The 17,097-nt window shown below is 43.6% G+C and overlaps 1 protein-coding gene across 1 annotated transcript in view; it reads left to right on the forward strand.

The window, feature by feature from the left end:
* The window catches only part of CHN1 (chimerin 1), a 105,547-nt gene that overhangs the window by 72,391 nt on the left and 16,059 nt on the right, over nt 1–17,097 (forward strand). Inside the window, exons 8-9 of the mRNA XM_052792133.1 lie at nt 923–1,000; nt 14,201–14,285. Of these exons, the coding sequence (XP_052648093.1) occupies nt 923–1,000; nt 14,201–14,285 (163 nt within the window). The remainder of the gene's footprint in view (nt 1–922; nt 1,001–14,200; nt 14,286–17,097) is intronic.

Consider the following 17,097-nt stretch of genomic DNA (forward strand, 5'->3'; position numbering starts at 1 on the left):
ATGGAGTTTTAAAGGAAGAGTGATGAGCATCGACGGTTGCATTAACTGCTCCCAGCCTTACCTCCTGGTGCCCAACCGATGCGGGGGGCGGGGAGAGCCGCTTTCTGTCGTGTCCCCTGGGGTTGCCGCATCTGAGGATGCCCTGACCCGCCGCCCCCAGGGGCGAAGAGATGCCATTTTGTAGCGGTGCGTGACTCATCCCTCGCTGACAGCCTTCCCGCTGGTACCTCTCCGGAGCCCGCCGGGGAGGGGGAGCGGCGCTGCCCGCCTCGCCGGGGCTCCATTGGCTGCGGCCGCCGGGGGGCCGCGGGGCCGCCCCCGCCCGGCCCCCGCCCCGGGGGCGGTGCCGCTCCGCGCCGCGTCCCTCCGCGCGCTGCCGCGTCGCCCCCCGAAACGGGCAGCGGGGAGGGAGGAGGGCGCCGAGGGAGGCGTGAGTCCCCCCCGCGGCCCCGCCGCCGGCCGCTGATGGAGGGAGAGGCTGCGGGCTGCGCCCCCCCGCCGCTGGCCGCCGCACATGCCCGGCCCGCCGGCCGCCCACCGGCAGGCCTGAGCCCCCGAGCCCAGATCGAAGGGGAACCCGCCTCGCTGAGTTAGCCGCGCGGTGAACAAGTGCCCTGCCATGGCCACGCCGCCCCTCCGAGCCGTTTAGGTTCCCGAAATGGTCCTTCTGGGTTCCTCAAATCGAGCCTGATACAGAGAGGGCGCAGATCGGTCCGGGGGGCCGTTCCTCCTTCCCGTCAGCTCCAACATGCCATCCAAAGAGTCCTGGTCAGGGCAGAAAGCGAACAGGTCTGCGGTGCACAACTCGAAGCAGGAGAGCCGTCAACAAGATTTATTGATAGCGGCCTTGGGGATGAAACTGGGTACTCAGAAGTCGTCAGTGACAATCTGGCAACCTCTTAAACTCTTTGCTTATTCACAGTTGACATCGCTTGTCAGAAGAGCGACTCTGAAAGAAAATGAACATATTCCAAAATACGAGAAGATTCATAACTTCAAGGTAAGAAATTACGCTGCTTCTTTCTTTTTAAGGCACGGGGGCTATAGTTTTTACTTTAACGTGGGGTCCGGTGTTGCAAGTAGATAGATATGCAGGCTATCACTTTCTGGGAACTCAAATGCTTCAATTGAATCTCATTGCTGGTTAAATCAATTAGACATCTTTAGAACGTATCAGCAGAAGAATGAGGATTTTCTTGTTGACTGCTTGTGTGCATGTTTTTGTTTCACTAAGATTTTCTGTATCTAGGTTATCTCTTTTTATTTAGAATTGTTTTATACTGAGAGAGATGCTAAAGGTGAGAAAAACTGGCAAAGTTTTCTTTCAATTCAAATGAATGTAGTTCAGTTTTACTTATATTGATATGATGCAAAAAAATCTTTTAGATCTGTGATTAGAGGATTAAACTGATTTTATCTCAGTTTGTTGCTGGTAAATAGCTTTGGAGGCAAGAAGCATGTTTTACTGCATCTGGATTGAGCAGATGGTCTGCATTTCCCTTAGTTCCTGGCTTTTCTCCTGTGTTACTGAATTGAGTGCGTTGAAAGCAGCATGGCTTATACCATGGGGCTATTGGAGCTGCTGGCATTAGCAACTATCTTGAGTTTTAATAAAATTTACTTAGTCTTCTATGTAGCTTCTAATTATTGTTTTAATTATTTTGAATAAACGATGCTCTTTGGTAAGAGACATATGTCAATACAACATATGCATGTTTTGTGTCTGTATCTGTAATAAGTGTCCAGTAAGGATTTAGTAATTTAACCTTTTGGCACTCAAATGCATTGCATAATAGGCAGTCTTTATTTGTAAGACTAAGTGAATTGGTGTTATACTGAATTCCTGTAGACGACAGTACAAACTTCATATATAGCACCTGAAGCCCAGATTTTATCTTTAACATGTGGGGTTTTTTCCCCCGTGTAGCTTTGGCTTTTATTTATTTTTAGGAGAAGGGGAAATCATTAATGTCATACAGGTATCTGATGATATAAGCATCTGTTAATTGTCTCTTATTTTCAGTTTTGATTTCCATCACATGCATGTGCATGTGTGAATGTACACATGCGTGCACATATGTATATTTACCTATCGTCCATCTGATTTTATTTAAACCACCTTCTGGCTTTTGAGTTCAGATAACCACTAAAATTGGAAACTCTGTATGATCAGGATGTTTTGTTTGACTTGGGTTCTTCAGTAAAGCATGAATTTGAAAACCATGTACAAAATGTTACATAAAAAAGTGTTTTATATGAACACTTGGCACAAAATAATCCTGCTGGCTGTCAGTTAAATGCAGAGCATTTTTTCACAGGCTCCTGAGGTGTCCTAGAGATCTGAAATGTCTTGCAACTTCCATTTGTTTCTTAGAGTTTGGAGATAATTCTTGCAGATGCCAGCAGATAGCAATTTTCCATGTATTACAGTGTATGTAGGATAATACGTATTTAATTTTGTGCACATATGTATTCCTTAGTTGCTTTCCTGTAACAGCCTGAAACATGTCTGTTTTGAAAATAATCCGATAACCTGATTTTCATTCGTTTGGGTTTCTTTATTTGTTTTACTTCCAGAAACTGTTTCTGGAAAGTTTGGAAGCTGTGAGTTTTCCAGTCTTTTTTCAAAAACAAACTGTGTGTCTGATCCAAGGTCATAGCTACAGCACAAACTTTCCACACAGATTGTTTTCTTTATAATAGTTGTGCTGTAGTTCCTTTATACATGCAGTTGCCAGAAAAATATGCCTTGAGAAGTAACTCTTTTCTCAAGTCAGCAAAATGGAGTCACCTTACACGGATAATTTTTGCTATAAAAAAATAGAAGGTAACAAGCCCCTTGCCCCTTAAAGGGTGTGCAGCAACCAACCTACCCACTGAAGGAATGCTGCTGGCATTCACAAGCTCTAAATGTGGCCACTGTCCCATTTTTAAAGAAAATAACCATAAGCCCTTCATAATTACTGCGTTATGGATCCGAAATGAATGGCCATCATTAGCTCATGCGCTTCTCTCCTTTATCATTCCTTGCATGTATCAAATTTTTCTTCTCGCACGTATAGACGTCACCATTTAAAATGTCTGCAGAAGTCTCCCAGGTTGCCTACCAGGCAGCAGATGTGCCACCTGTGTGGGAAGGAAGGAAATGTCAGGCCCAGAGTCTTGAACCTAGACTTTTGAAACAAAACAAGAAAAAACAACCCAGAAATGAAATAAATTTATGTAGTTCAGCTAACCAACAATGACTGCTGTCCCTAGAGGCTCCACCAGCAAAAAGGAGGACGCACGCCGCTTTTGTACTTCTGCGGTTAATCCTCTCTTCGTTATACAGGCATGAGGCAACAGATAGGGATGCCTAACCCTTTTCCCAGCTGCTTCTTTGATCAGTCACATCGCTAGTCACAGACATGAAGGGGTCTCAGAAATCCTTTTATACTGCAAATGCTGTAACATCCCAGCAGAGGGAGGAGAAGTGGAGAATCATTAATGCAGGACAACTAGCGCTGTTGTCTTGGAGAAGGGAAGAAGACAGCAGTAGCTGCTCTGGAGGCGGGCTGGGGTCAGCAAATGCCCAAAAGCCTTGGCCACAGGTTAGGAGACCTTAATTCTCCCTCTGCCCCTACACCTCCTGTCCCTGTGGGATGGGTAGGGACGCAGGTGGAGTTCGGACCCTCAGACTCTGTTGCCACCAGCAAAGCTCAGGTAGAGGAACATGGTGGCAGAGGAGCGGTGTGGTGATGGTCCTCACAGGGCTGCAGATGCCTAGGTAGGGGGTGAACCCAAAAGCAGCTTTTAACTCTTAAATCGTCAAGAGGTCCCCTGAATAAATCCATTAATCTGTGTTTTGCTCCGAGGGTTGTTGAAAGAAGAGTGTAAAGATGGTTCTGCTAGGAGTGATAACACAGCTGAGTTTTTGAAAGGCCTTAATCTTATTTAAATCTGCTGGAATGTGAGTTGTCTCCTGCCTGAAGTGAGCAGGCTGGCTAGCTGGCATGACAGGGAGCTCGGTGGGCAGAGCTGACCGGTAATGATCTCCAGCTCTGTAATATTCTCCTGACTGGGGAGGTCTCGTCTCTCATGAGCACATCTCAAATGCAAATACAGAGTGGCTGAATTGTCTTAAATTAATCTCCATAAGTAAAGAAAGGGATGATGATTTATAAATGTCAGATCTGATTGAGTTTTTAATACCTATTCCTCAGGATGAGAGCTAGGTATTAAAAAAAATATTTTTTTTAAGCTTATTTGGGCTTTTTCTAATTTATAAAAAGTTTTCAATTAATATTTCTGTGTAATCCTCTATAAATCTAATATAAAAGCTTAATTTTCTGTTAATTCAAATATATCAGCTAAAAGAGATTGATGTTGTTCGACACAGGATTTTATTTAGCTCTAATTGAATAATGGGATTTGAAGGTGAGCTGGGACTGTGAGTGTGACTTGATTGGGTCTATCTATTTGCATATTTGATTTCTTTTGCTTTCCCTCCATATACTCTGCTTTTCTAAAATCAAGCACGCTGAATGAGATCTCTTGTAAAATGAATCATCAGACCAAATCAGGACAGTCACTTCACCATCCTCAAAATTTCAGTGCCACCTTCTTTCACAGAAAGGCTTTTCCTCTCTTTCAGTTTCTTACCTGTTACAGGGAAGAAGTTTCCCCACACTCTCCGGTACGCACGTATCTGTATGGGGGGGGGGGGGGGGGGGAATGGATATCAAGTTTGTTCTTCCACCCAGTGTAGATGAATAATAGCATCTTCTATTTGGAAGCTCTGAGGGATCTGTGGCGTGCTCTTTCAAGTGCTGACAAGGAGCATAGCTGAAGCCAGTGGTGTTACTTTCTTACAAAAAGAAGCTTTATTATAGGGGAAAGTTCTGTAACATTTCACAGAAGAGGACAGGGTAGATTTATGCCTAATTATTCCCATAAATTTATTCTACAGCTGGACTCTACCAATAAGAATGCTTTTTTCTGTCACTTATAAATCTCGTATTTGCTTATCTTGTCCCCAGAATGCAACAACTGTGACAACTTGTAAATTAAAATACAATTTCTTACCTAGCTGATATCTGATCCATTCAATTATTGTAAGGGGAGGAAGCAACTGGGCACCTCCTGGGCAGGCAGGTGAAGCAGGAGCTTCAGGCAACAGCAGGAACCTCAAATTTGAGGGGAAAAGGGGCCTGTGGCAAGGTGCCATGTGGATTGAAACATTCCGGGTTGGTTTTCGAGAGGAGGACCGGGGGAGCTCTGGGTTGGGATGTGTGGGGTGGGCTTTAAGCCAAAGGACTTACACAGCAGGGGAATCTGAGTTGGGTTTAAGGGTACCCCATCTCTCCTCTCTCTGGTGAGGCAGTTTTTGTTAGGGTACTAAACACACAGGATGCCCCTTGCTCAGTCCTCCGGACTTTCCCTCTTTGCATCTTCTTGTCTCTTTATCTCCCCTCTACATCCCATAGTTTCTTGATGTTAAGAAAAAAAAAAAAAAAAAAAAAAGATAGGCCTAATGAGGTGCCTTCTGCACTGAGTCCATCCTTACCTGACATGGGGCATCTTCTGCACCTCCTCCCCACCTGGTGCCATGCTTTGGACTTGGGCACTGACGTTGCTCCTTTGCGGGCTGTTTGTGTGGGGTTGGAGAAAACAGTAAAACTGTGCTTGAAAAATGTTAATGGCAAGGAGGGCAGTCATGGAAGAGGAGCATTAGCTTGGAGTTATGGGATGATAGCTTAAGAGGAAAGGGAAGATTTGAGATTAACACCAAGAAATCTCCTGGGTAGTGAAACTTGTTAGTCAGTGCAATAACCTCCCCATCACTTGGCAAATTTAAAATAAGCCTGGACAAAACACCTTAAAGGTCTTCATTCCCCTCCAGCTTTTGTGACTCACGGGCCCTGGGGAATTTTTAGCTCCCTTGGCTGCTTATAGGTATTCCTTCAGACACCTCTTGTTGCTGATGACTTGAGCTGGCGGAGCGCTCTGCAGGTGTTTCGTAACTGCCGATAGTCCAAGGCATAAAACCACTCTTCTGCCTAGATTAGTACTGTGGTGCTTCACTGAAGCAAGAAGGTGTCCATGCCTGTCAGAGCTGGACTGAAATCTGTGTTTCCATGCATCATTTGCCCTAGGATATTGTCTCATTTCTCTCTTGCTCTTCATGAAATAGATATGTCTCCAGAAGACTATTTTTTGCTATCTTTCTGTGCAGCATTTGGTACTGTCATGCTGTTTCTTAGTCACTATCTTACTAATGCCTGAGACGGCACAGTCAATTAATTGTAATAAATAACAGTTGCAAGGCTGTTTGGTGAATCTGTGAACATTCAGAACATAATTCCCTTTCAAGCCAACGCTTCTTCCAGGGAGGAGAGATGTTTTTCCACGGTTGCTTAAGCCAAGTCAGCAGAGATGTTGATGAGTCTTGTTTGTTGAGATTCCTCATCTCCCTCCTCGACCGAAGCAACATCCTGGCTTTCTCTTTGAGGATGACCCGTTTGAAAGGCCGAATGGGGAGCTCCAGAGCAGAGACAACGTGCTTTCCCACAAGTAACTGGGGGAAGAATATAGCCTTAAATGTGCACAAAAAGTGACGACTCAGGTGAGGACCAGCCTTTACTGGAAAGGCTTTCCCAGTATAGACAGGCTCAAGCATCACTTTAATGGAGAGACTGCTGATTTTAACAAGAGTTACTCTGCCAGTGAAATTTGTACTGCCTTCTTTGAAACAAATAAGGTAACCTGGCCCTGGCCCAGATTTTACCAGTGTAATTGCATCTGTGCTAGGTACTTTGCTAGTGTAAAAAGTCATAGCAAATAGTTTCCATGCCAAACCTTATTATTCTAACAAGAGCTGCTCAGCAAAGCTGTGCTTAAACACTGGGAAACGGGGAGATGGAAAGTGCAGAAGAAATGCTGCATAAAGACCAGAAACTATAACAAACTCTTACTATATTAAGCAAAGCCCTTTTTCTGTGACTTCCAACATGAACTTGTTTCTATTTCTGATCTTCGGAAAACTGGGGCAGATGCCGATTTGGGGTAAATTGGTCTAGCTCCACTGAAAAGAGGATACTGATTTTTTCATTAGGTACAGACCTGACGCTGAACATATTTTCAAAACATCTTTAAGTAAGTCACTGCACTCAAATGAATATTCAGAAAGAGAGCTGGGTGCCTCTAGCACAGTCCCCAGGGAGAGTCTCTGCCTGTTCCCACAGATAAGAAAACCTCAGGAAATTTGAGGTTTCTTTTAGACTCCTAGTACTTGAGGGAAAAAAGTGTTCAAAGGGAGGGAAAATATCTGGAGAACAAAGCTGAAGAAAAACTTCCACAAAACTTCTGAGAAGATCTCATCAGCTCTATGTTGTTGCTTCAGAAACTCATAATGTATTATAAGACAGTTCAAGCCAGGAAAGCTTTTAGGTATGGATGGATTTTAGTCTCCTAAGGTATTTATTTAATGTTACTTTTACTTTTTTGGAAAAGCCAGGGCTTTTCCAAAGCAGATTCCAAATAGCACAATATTATTTAACCCTTTCTGGTTTCTTAGTGCTAGTCGCTGAATTCAAGCTTTGCCTCTGTTTGGGGGAAAAAAAAAAACCAAACCAACCTTTTTTCTAAATCCTTAATTTATTGAAGCTGTAATGTGTTCCTACCACACCAGTAGTTTTGTGAGTCCCCAGATGTGGATCCTGTGAGTCTTCCCTGTGGACAGCCCCAAGAACGGATCAGCTCATGTCTGTGGTGAAGCTTAGAAATGCTCTGCTGGGGAGGACTGGGAGTTTGCCTCAAGGAGCATGTCATGCTTTCTCACCATCAACAGCTTTACCTCCAAATTAGCATCATTGCAAAAGCATTTCTTTAGGAATCTCTTAGGGGTTTATAGTCTATATTCATCATTACATATATTATATTTACATCATTACATATAGCATATATAGTATGTGTATAAATATATACAATTTTAATTCTAAGGGTTTTATTCAATTTTCACCTCTAGTTTCAGAATTTTTTGCATGAACACAGGTATCAAGTAGCTTGGGCCTGAAATAAAATGGACGATGTTCCAGTTTCTAGATAGCAATTTAAAGAAAATCTGCTATTCCATCCTGAAAGAAAGGTGGCCATTTTCACTGAATTTGCAAGCAAAAAAAGCCAGCAACCTGCTACTCTCCATCTTTTTTGCTTTGGCTCTTGTAGAGCACGACCTAACCGCGATTTCCAGTTGTTCCCATCTCTGCTGACATGATCAGCGCAAACCAGAAAGCAAACAAGACGTGACAGCGCTTCTGGCTCCATGTGGGTGAGGACCTGGAGAAAGGTTTGCCTGCTCAACATTCGTGTCAGTGTACCCACTGGCAATAATGATGCTATTTATACTCCATGCTCTGAACCATGCAGTGTTCAGCCAGCATCTCTCCTCTCAAGAGCTGCTGGACAAAGTCGTTGGGGCGGTCCCAGACTGGCTCCCCGCAGGTAACACCCCAGCTGGTCTAGGCAAATCATCTCTTGTTTTGGAGAAGGTATGTTCCAATGGTCTCAGTTACTGTCATTTCTGTTACACCTTTGCATGAAAGCTATTATCTTGCAGATACGGCTCTGCTGTGTGGGTTGTCATGGCAGTCTTTTCGCTTCTCAGATTACTCAGCAGCAGCAATATTTGCCTCACAGGAGGAATATCGTGTGCTGGAATATTGGGAGTGCTTGAGACCCTTATTTTAGAGGCACTATCTAATCATCGTAATATATGCAATGATTAAATTGAAGCATTGCCCAAACTGATAGTTGAGTCGATTGGCTTTCTCACTGATACCTCTTCTGTACCCTTTGCATCCAGGCAATCTTTGCCTGGACCAGGGATGGATGGAAAGGGCATGTGTGTTGGGTGCCAGCATTGGTACGTTCAGTGCCTGATGAAATCAGCTGTGACAGGGAAGACAGACGTTAATAATACAGGCTGAGCTCATAATTTTAATTGAGACTTACGATGTCTCCCACATCCAATTAAAAGCTTGGTAGAGTCCCAACAGGCAGAATTCAGTTGATGGAATTGCAAATCAGCTAGGACCACTGAGCTGACAGCTTTCATCAGCAGTGTCCTGTCATCCTTGGGAATTTGTTTGAAAGACAGTATAGCCAGCAGAACTGTACCTTTGGAGCACCACGCAGTACAAATGCTGGATGTGTGCCATTTATTCAGTCCCCGGTCAGCTTGGTCTCCTCCCTGAGTACCAGCAAGGCTTCTACCCAGAGCATAGGACTCTGGGAGCCTGGGAGGGTAGATCCGCCATGTTTTTTTCCATCCTCTTTGAAGTTGATGTATTTCATCCCAACACAGATGGTAGTGCCTGGATTGTCCGAAACGCATTATTCTCACCGGCTGTTCAGCATGGAGGGCCATGGAAGAAGCTACACTGCTCTCTACAGAGCAGGGGTCCTGATGGAGCGGGTGCTCAGGGAGACCATGGCAGCAGCCTCTTGGCAGGGAAGGCTTTTTTGTACACCGTCACAAAGACTTTTGTCTTCTGTGTTTTGTGTTGATTTTTCATATCCATAGTTTGTCAGATCCAGCCTTGCTTTCTTCCCAGGAGTGGCTTTGCTAAAGCTCTGCTGATCCATCGTGCTCCTTCACATCATGTTTACACAGCACTTTGCTGGTATTTCCTCATTCTCTTCCTCCCTGCCTTGACAAGTGATACAATGTAAGTCTCCCAGTTAGGAATACTAATTATGTGCTGGCTCATTCTTTGTTTTCAGATAGCAATCAAGGCTAGCTGAACAACTGCCTAGTAAAAACCAAAAGCATTAAAAATAAGTGGAGTTACGAGATACATGGGTAACTAACTTCAACAGTGACCTTTACAGAGCCTGAGAAATAATGGTGGGAGATCTGCTTGAGGAGTTCACAGCTTGTGGTATAATCTGTTGTCAGACCCACTGGATCATTTTTTATTTGGTTCTTCTAAAACTTCTGTCTCTTTTTCTAAGAAGTATTTTAATTAAATGCAAAACAAAAATAAATGAAATTCTGTGACACTTATTAATCACAGGAGTTAAGCTATTTTTCCCCAGGTATAAGAAAATGTCTTTCAAGTCTAAGCAAAATACTGTCCTCCTATGTAAGATCACAGTAGTTAAATGTTTGTTATACCTTGCTGATGTTGCGGGAGAGTTCAACATAGAAATGCCTAGGTCTAAGCCCAACATGAGGCTCTCTTCTTACCTCAGACTTGCAGGACAGCTTAGTAATAGGATTTTATCTAGTTTTTGAAGCAGGTATTTTCCTTTAAAATTATCTAGATTTTTCTTTTAAAATGAATACTTCCCCTGGAATTTCACAAATTAAGATTAAAACCAGTTTATCTATCTTCCTCTCCTCTCACCTATTTTCCACATTCTTAAAAAATCATTCACAGTTGAAGCCTTATGGAAAGAGGGAAAAAGATTTTTGGGGCGGGAGTGAGAATGGAAGGGTTGGGAGATATAAAACCACAGTTGGCAATCCTGCTCTCTCACATTTTATAAGACAGTAAAATCTGCATATGGCAGATGCTCTTTTTATAAGGGGAAAGAAACCCCTTGTAATTTAAGTCAGGATCTCTGGGACTCTGCTGGGTGTGTTTTCAGAAATTTTTCTGGAAAGCATGTTTTAGTTTTGAAAACAAGCAAGTCGCTTGGCAGATTTTTAGAATGGGGAATTAAATATAAAAATCAGAATGCTATATTAAACAGTGTCATGCAATAAATGCAGTATTGTTTGCAGGTGCTGGCTCTTGAACTAGCAAAGGGATGCAAACGTGTTTCTTTTTAGCATGCTGCCAGGCCACACTCTGCAGGATGAAACAGGATTAGAGACTGTTCGGACCTCAGAAGACCAATTTTTTGCTATTTTCTGGCATCACTTACTGTGTCTGATTTCATTTCCAGAGATGGTGTGTATTCAGACCAGCACAGGGTTAGACGTCCAGTTCCGCCCCATGGTAGTGGGAAGATTAACGCTCCAGCACCACTGAGCTCTGGGAAAAGCCAGCACCGCTTAGGAACCCCAAAAGAGGCTTCAGAGCTGATCCTGCTTGGTTTTGTACACCGGGGAGGGAAGGACATTATGGCCTTTGGGCCTCCTAATTAATATTGCCAGAGAACCTCCCTATTGCATGTCAGACAAAGGACAAAGCAAGGTAGAGCATTATGGAACATAGAAAAACCTACCCTCACCACTTAATTTGTTTTGAGTTTGCAATCAGTATAATGGATAAGAAAGAGTAATTTGGATGGGGCAGTGTAAAGCTGAGCAGGCTCTGGATAAATCTTCTAACAGAGAAGTTAATTTCTTAACTGATGATATGGAAAGGCATTTCAGTATTTGGATGAAGCCTGGATGCATGGCATGAGAGAACAGTGCTAATGATGCTGAGACAATGATCCTGAAGGGCAAAGTCAATCTTGGTCTTGTGAAGGGTGACCAATCACACAGTGTTGGTAGGGAAGAGGAAGGTCTGTTTTGTCCTTGTCATTTTTAAGTTGATGATGAGTCATGTAAACTTCTCTGAGGGGTGAGCTGAGAGCCAGGATAATGTCAGGGGAACTGGCTGGAGTAGAAAGGTAATTTTTTTTTTTTTTTTTATCTAGGTGGATAGTAGTTATTAGAAACATAAGAGAAGCTGAGCTCATAAAAAAATTCATAATAATAAAAGAAAAATAAAAATGAAGGGAGGCAAAAGGTTGGAGTGGCAGATTTGAGATGTGGTAGACTCTGCAGAAGAGTTCCTGGGGAGGGTCAGGAGGAGGTGGAAACGTGCAGTCCATGGTGGGGAGCAAGATGCCAAGAAGGAGGGATGTTCACTGCTAAAACAACAGCCAGTTAGACATTGGGCACCTGAGGTTTGGTGAGCAGCAGCGCTGGAGATGGCCCTGGAGAGACCAGGACAGGACCCCAGCACCGAGGGAAAGCATTAGAAATGTTTCAGCAAATGGCACTTTCGGTGAATTTGATGAATTGAAATTAGCAAGCAGAGAGACACAGGATAGTATCATTCTTTTTATTTGGCAAGAAATATTACCATGTCAGAATTTGTTCTTGTTCTGCCTAACGAAAGAAGCTTTCAAGGAACAAGACAAAATTCCCCCTCCTTTACAATCAGAAATATTAAAAAACCAAAAAACCCTAAACTCTTATAAAACTGAAAAGGATTCTGAAAAAAGATTATTTATTGCTCAAACTTTTGAACTGTCACTTTTATTTCAATTTTCCTCAACAGGAATTTTGAGAAATATTTTAAATAAGTGTTTGTAGGGGTGGAACATTCCTTTGACCAAAAATAAAAGATGGTGACTGAAAGGAAGCTTTTTTTTTTCCCTGAAAAAGTTCTGTTAGTCCTGCAGGCATTAAAGCACAGTGTTTTGCTTGAGGATATTAGAATGTGCTTATTCTGGGAAGGGAATGCTGCCAAAGACCTGGAAAAAAAACACAAGGCTGAGGAAGAAAGCCAAGAGGATGTGGGTAGTGCAGGTGGGTAATGGAGAAGAAGGTGTGAAAAATCTCTTTGTGGTGAGAGGAAAAAAGAAAATGGTTATTACAGATGCCGACAGTCTTGTCATCGTTTGCTTTGTAGAAGTCAGCTGGAGCTGCAGGGAGAAGGGACCTTATGGAATACATCGCATCTTCAAAAGGCGCGTGGGAGTGGGTGCGGACGGCAGCTGGCACGGCTGGGGGGAGGCAGCCTGTGCCAGCGCTGGGAGAACAGGACACTTCGCACCATTACACTTCCTCCGGAGGTGCTCAGCAGGGTAGGGCTAGGGGCAATTATAAGCCTAGCTTAGCACAGACACACACGTGAATTACTTGGTGAATTCAAGAGCAACTTTCCAGACTAACACAGCAATCTACCTTACTGCTGCTTCGTGGGCAGCAAATGCCCAGGAGGCTGCAGACCTCCCTGTAGCCAAAACCGAAACGTGGTCTGAATTGCTGGGTGCTGCTCTGGGTTGTCACTTGTTCGAGGTAAGTGTCACCTGGGATCCAGCTGCTGCTGAGATCAGTGGTGCAGGGGATGCTCACCACCTCAGTCAAGCCACTTCGTGTTTTGCTATTTATAACCAGAGCTCTGCGTGGATGTCAGGCACACGTGTTTCCACCAGCTCCTTCTCTCTTCTGCTCCACACTGATCTGACCGGGCAGTGCACGTGCGTGAGGTTACTGCCTGCTCTGATACCCGCTCAGTAACTCTGGAGAGCCGAGTGACTTAAGCCTAAAGCATTTTTACTACATCTCACTGCAAATTTCATTTCTTTATGATCATCAGTTACTGATTTTTTTTGTCAGCCTCTCTATTCTAAATACAGGCTCAAAGCCTTTTATGCTGGCTAAGGAAGTAATGATTTTCTCTGTAAAGAATCCTGTGGTTTCCTACAGCACGAACTTTATCAGAACAAAATCAGAAGCAGCTAACGGTGGCTGCAGGATTTGTAACAAGCATGTGAGCTGGGATTGAAAGCAGCATTGGGTGTTTTTCTTCTTTAGCTTTCAATTTTTTCCTGGTTCACTGGATTCTTTTTTCCATTTACTAGATTCATTTGGATTTTCAATACGTAGCATTAGTCTGAAGAGAATTAATTTCCTTTTAGAGTTATTCTAAACTGGAAAGTCCCTAAGTGCGTTTGCAGTATTTCTGTGTAGCACTGGTATTTTTGCCTGGCAGGACTCCCTCCGCCCGAGGCAAAATCTTGCAGCCCCCTATGTGTTTCACACAGTACCTTATGGAAGGGAGGGCAAAGCAGAAGACATTTTAAATTGAGAGGCGAACTCTTGCACGGTCGCTGCAAAAGCCTCGCCTCATGGCCAAAATCCTGCCCAGACGGAGGGATGCCAAGAGGCGGGAGAAGGGCTGTGACCTGCCATTGCTCCTCTGCCCCACGTGGTCTGGGAGCAGACCCCCCCAGACCCGGTTCTGCTGCCCTGGACGGCTCGGGATGGAGAGCTCCCGTGTCCATAGGTCTGCAAGAGTCTTGTCAGTTAAATCTTTCTTACATTTCTTTCTTCCTTTCCTGCGGCGATAAAGGGAAGCTTCCAGAGACTGCACGTGGTGCCTTTGAAGAAGAGGAATTCTGCCTTGTTTAGACACATTGATATGGATATCATTGATATGAAACAGTTGGGTCATTTTCTGTAATTTTCCTTTCTGCTACTGTCTTCCAGGTGCACACGTTCAGGGGCCCGCACTGGTGTGAATACTGTGCCAACTTTATGTGGGGCCTCATTGCTCAGGGAGTAAAATGTGCAGGTAACAGTCATTCAGTCTTCTTTTCCTAAGACAGTACTAATGTTGTTACTATTTAATGTGCTGCCTGCTCCACCATAATGCCGCGTGGCAAGGGTCCGATCTGGCCCGTGTTAAAATCGAAGAAGGAAGTGTATCCCCTCTGCTGCTGAAGGTTTCAGGTACCTGCAGTACCTGCAGTGATGCAGATCACCTCTCGAGCGCTCACAGAGGGAAAATGATACTCATCATTAAAGAATTCATTTTTCCCCCCCTTTTAGAATGGAAGAGAAAATAGGTAGATGCGTTGTTAGCTTTGTTTCTTTTATACCACTTGTATGTATTGGTAGGTGTGAGAGACTCACTGAGGATCTCGATGTGCAAGGTGGGCGCCAGCAAATTTCACGCTGCCGCCGTGAAACAGGCATTCAGGTTAATTTTACGTACCAGCCAGCAGACTCCCAGCGTGCCATAGACCCTAAGTTATGTCTCCTACTTGCAAGCTGAAAAGCAAGTAAGAAAAGGGATGATGAATAAAGGATGTGTACTGAAATGTTACATAAACATTCAGGTGCTAGTAGAAATGTATTACACGCATGGGTATCACTGCAGGCGTTTCTAGGATAAAGCCTCTCTGAAGTAAAACAATTTGACAGTTTTGTTGATATGATTCTTTGAAAAGAAAGGACAGTGAGCTTTTTTCAAAGGCAAAAAGAAAGGATCAAAGTGATCAAAATAGTTTACCGTATTTAAAAAGTATTTTCTGACATTCTAGCAAGCAACCACATTTATAAAAGTGGTGCAAAGAAACGTTGATGTATGAAGACCTGCCTATGTTGCCCTGGAAACTGAATTTTCAAGCTAATTTAAGAAAATCTCCTCTATCTAAAGCTTTCTGAAGTCTTATCTCAAGCAAATAAGAGGGCTTTTTATCACAGAACTGCAAAATAATGTAAAACTTAAAATAATTTGTAGCCAAATAGGATTGAAATATTTTAAAATCCTTCTCCCATAATTACGTGAATGCAATATTCTGTTGTTATCAATAGACTCTGCACTGTCCAGGATGTATTAGAGAGTGCAGCTCTGTTTTAAGAAATGATTATGTAAAAATGCCATTTCCTTTCCTAGTATTTTCCCCCTACTAAGTATTTAGGGTTGCAGCCATGTCCTTCACTTATGAATGAAGATTGTTAGTACTTTTTACTGCTCTTGATTTTGCACAGGGTGTACAGTGCTAGAAGAGAAAGAGGAAGCCTAATTTCGTTCTTGAATTGTTTTCTTATTAAAGTAGTCATTTTTTGATAACACATGAGCCACTAAGCGTGCCATCTTCTTTCCTCGCCGGAAGTAGATTCCTCAGTTTTGGCATTTCGGAGAAATACCAAGTATTTTTCAGATTTATGTTAAGTAACTTTGATCCAGAAAATCAATAAAAACAAACAGTATGAAGGCTTGCAATGCTTCATGGCACTGTGGAATGAACAAATAACATTGCTTTTATAGTTAAACCCAAAGTGCTTATGATTTTGTACTGCCCCCTGCCCCGCCCCCTTTTTTTTTTAACTAAAGTAGAGCTGATTTTCTGGTTTTATGCAGATTTTTCTAAATTACGAATTTCCAAAAGCTTCCAAAGTCTGGTTTTCTTTCCTCCTTATAAGGATGGTAATAAGTACTGCATGTCTCCTTTCTCCTCCTTGCAGTGTAGAGGAACATATGTGTATTAGATGACTTCATAGGTTCAGAAACTATAATTAGGGCTTTCTATCTTGTGTAAGGTTTCGTATTGCCATTGGTAGTTTCCAGTAATTTCTATGATCTTATTTATATTTTAAAATCCCATGTTGTACAACCGCACTTCCTTGCTGAAGCATCAGTGAGGCATTGGGGCAGGGGGAGGCTGAGGTTTTTCAGACCATGCTCAAGGTCATTGGGTACAACCAGGTAAGCTGCTGATGCGCAGCATCATCAGCCGGGGTGTAAGGAGGAGCAGGCGAGGAGCCGTGCGGTGGCAAGGCCGCCGAGCAGCGCTTCCGCAACCTGGCAGGTCTGCTTGCTGCAATGTGTCCTGCGTGGCTTGCTTGGGGTTGAGGAGCAGGAGAGCCGGGCTTTCCCAAGGGCATGGGTTGCAGCCGACCCACCTCTCTTGTCCTCCCCTCACCGCAAGGCTAGCTTTTAGCCACTGGCCAACCTCAGCTATAGCTGACGGAGAACTAGGGGCTTCCCAAATTATTTTATTCTCATAAATTTCATAGAAACCAGCAGCTGGGTAGAGGAGAGGGGCTCCAGGCAGAGCCCTGTGGAGGTAGAGACGGTAGGACAGGCTCAGCAGTTCACCAGTCTGCCTTGTCTGTGCCTCACCTTCAGCAGTGTCTGCCTTCTCCCATCAGCTGAGGCTGTACAAGCCATCAGAGCCAGAAGCTGTACAGATCTGGGCATTTTGGAGGAAAGTCAGAGGTGCACAGATAAATAGTGAAGACCTGTGTAACCGGTGTTAACATACTAGTGTGGAAGAGCCCAGGCTTGAGTGCCATGAATTTGGCTGAGTTTACATGGGTCTTGGATTGTGGGGTTTTTTTTTTTAAAAATAAAGTAATCATTTTGCTTCTGAACTGAGCCATTTTAATATGGAAACAATGAGGCACAGTAAACAAGGAGCCACATGAGGCCATTGCTTTTCAGAGTGCATTCGTACTTCAAAAAAATTACAGCTTTTAGCAGGAGGCAGACCACTTGCATTCGAATGAGGTTCAATGCCACTCCAGGGAAATCCACAAAATCTGTTTGGTGGTCTGTATAATCATTTTATTGAAAATACCTATGAGCAAAACTGCAC

This window comes from Harpia harpyja, chromosome 7, assembly GCF_026419915.1.
Source record: "Harpia harpyja isolate bHarHar1 chromosome 7, bHarHar1 primary haplotype, whole genome shotgun sequence".
Taxonomy (NCBI): domain Eukaryota; kingdom Metazoa; phylum Chordata; class Aves; order Accipitriformes; family Accipitridae; genus Harpia; species Harpia harpyja.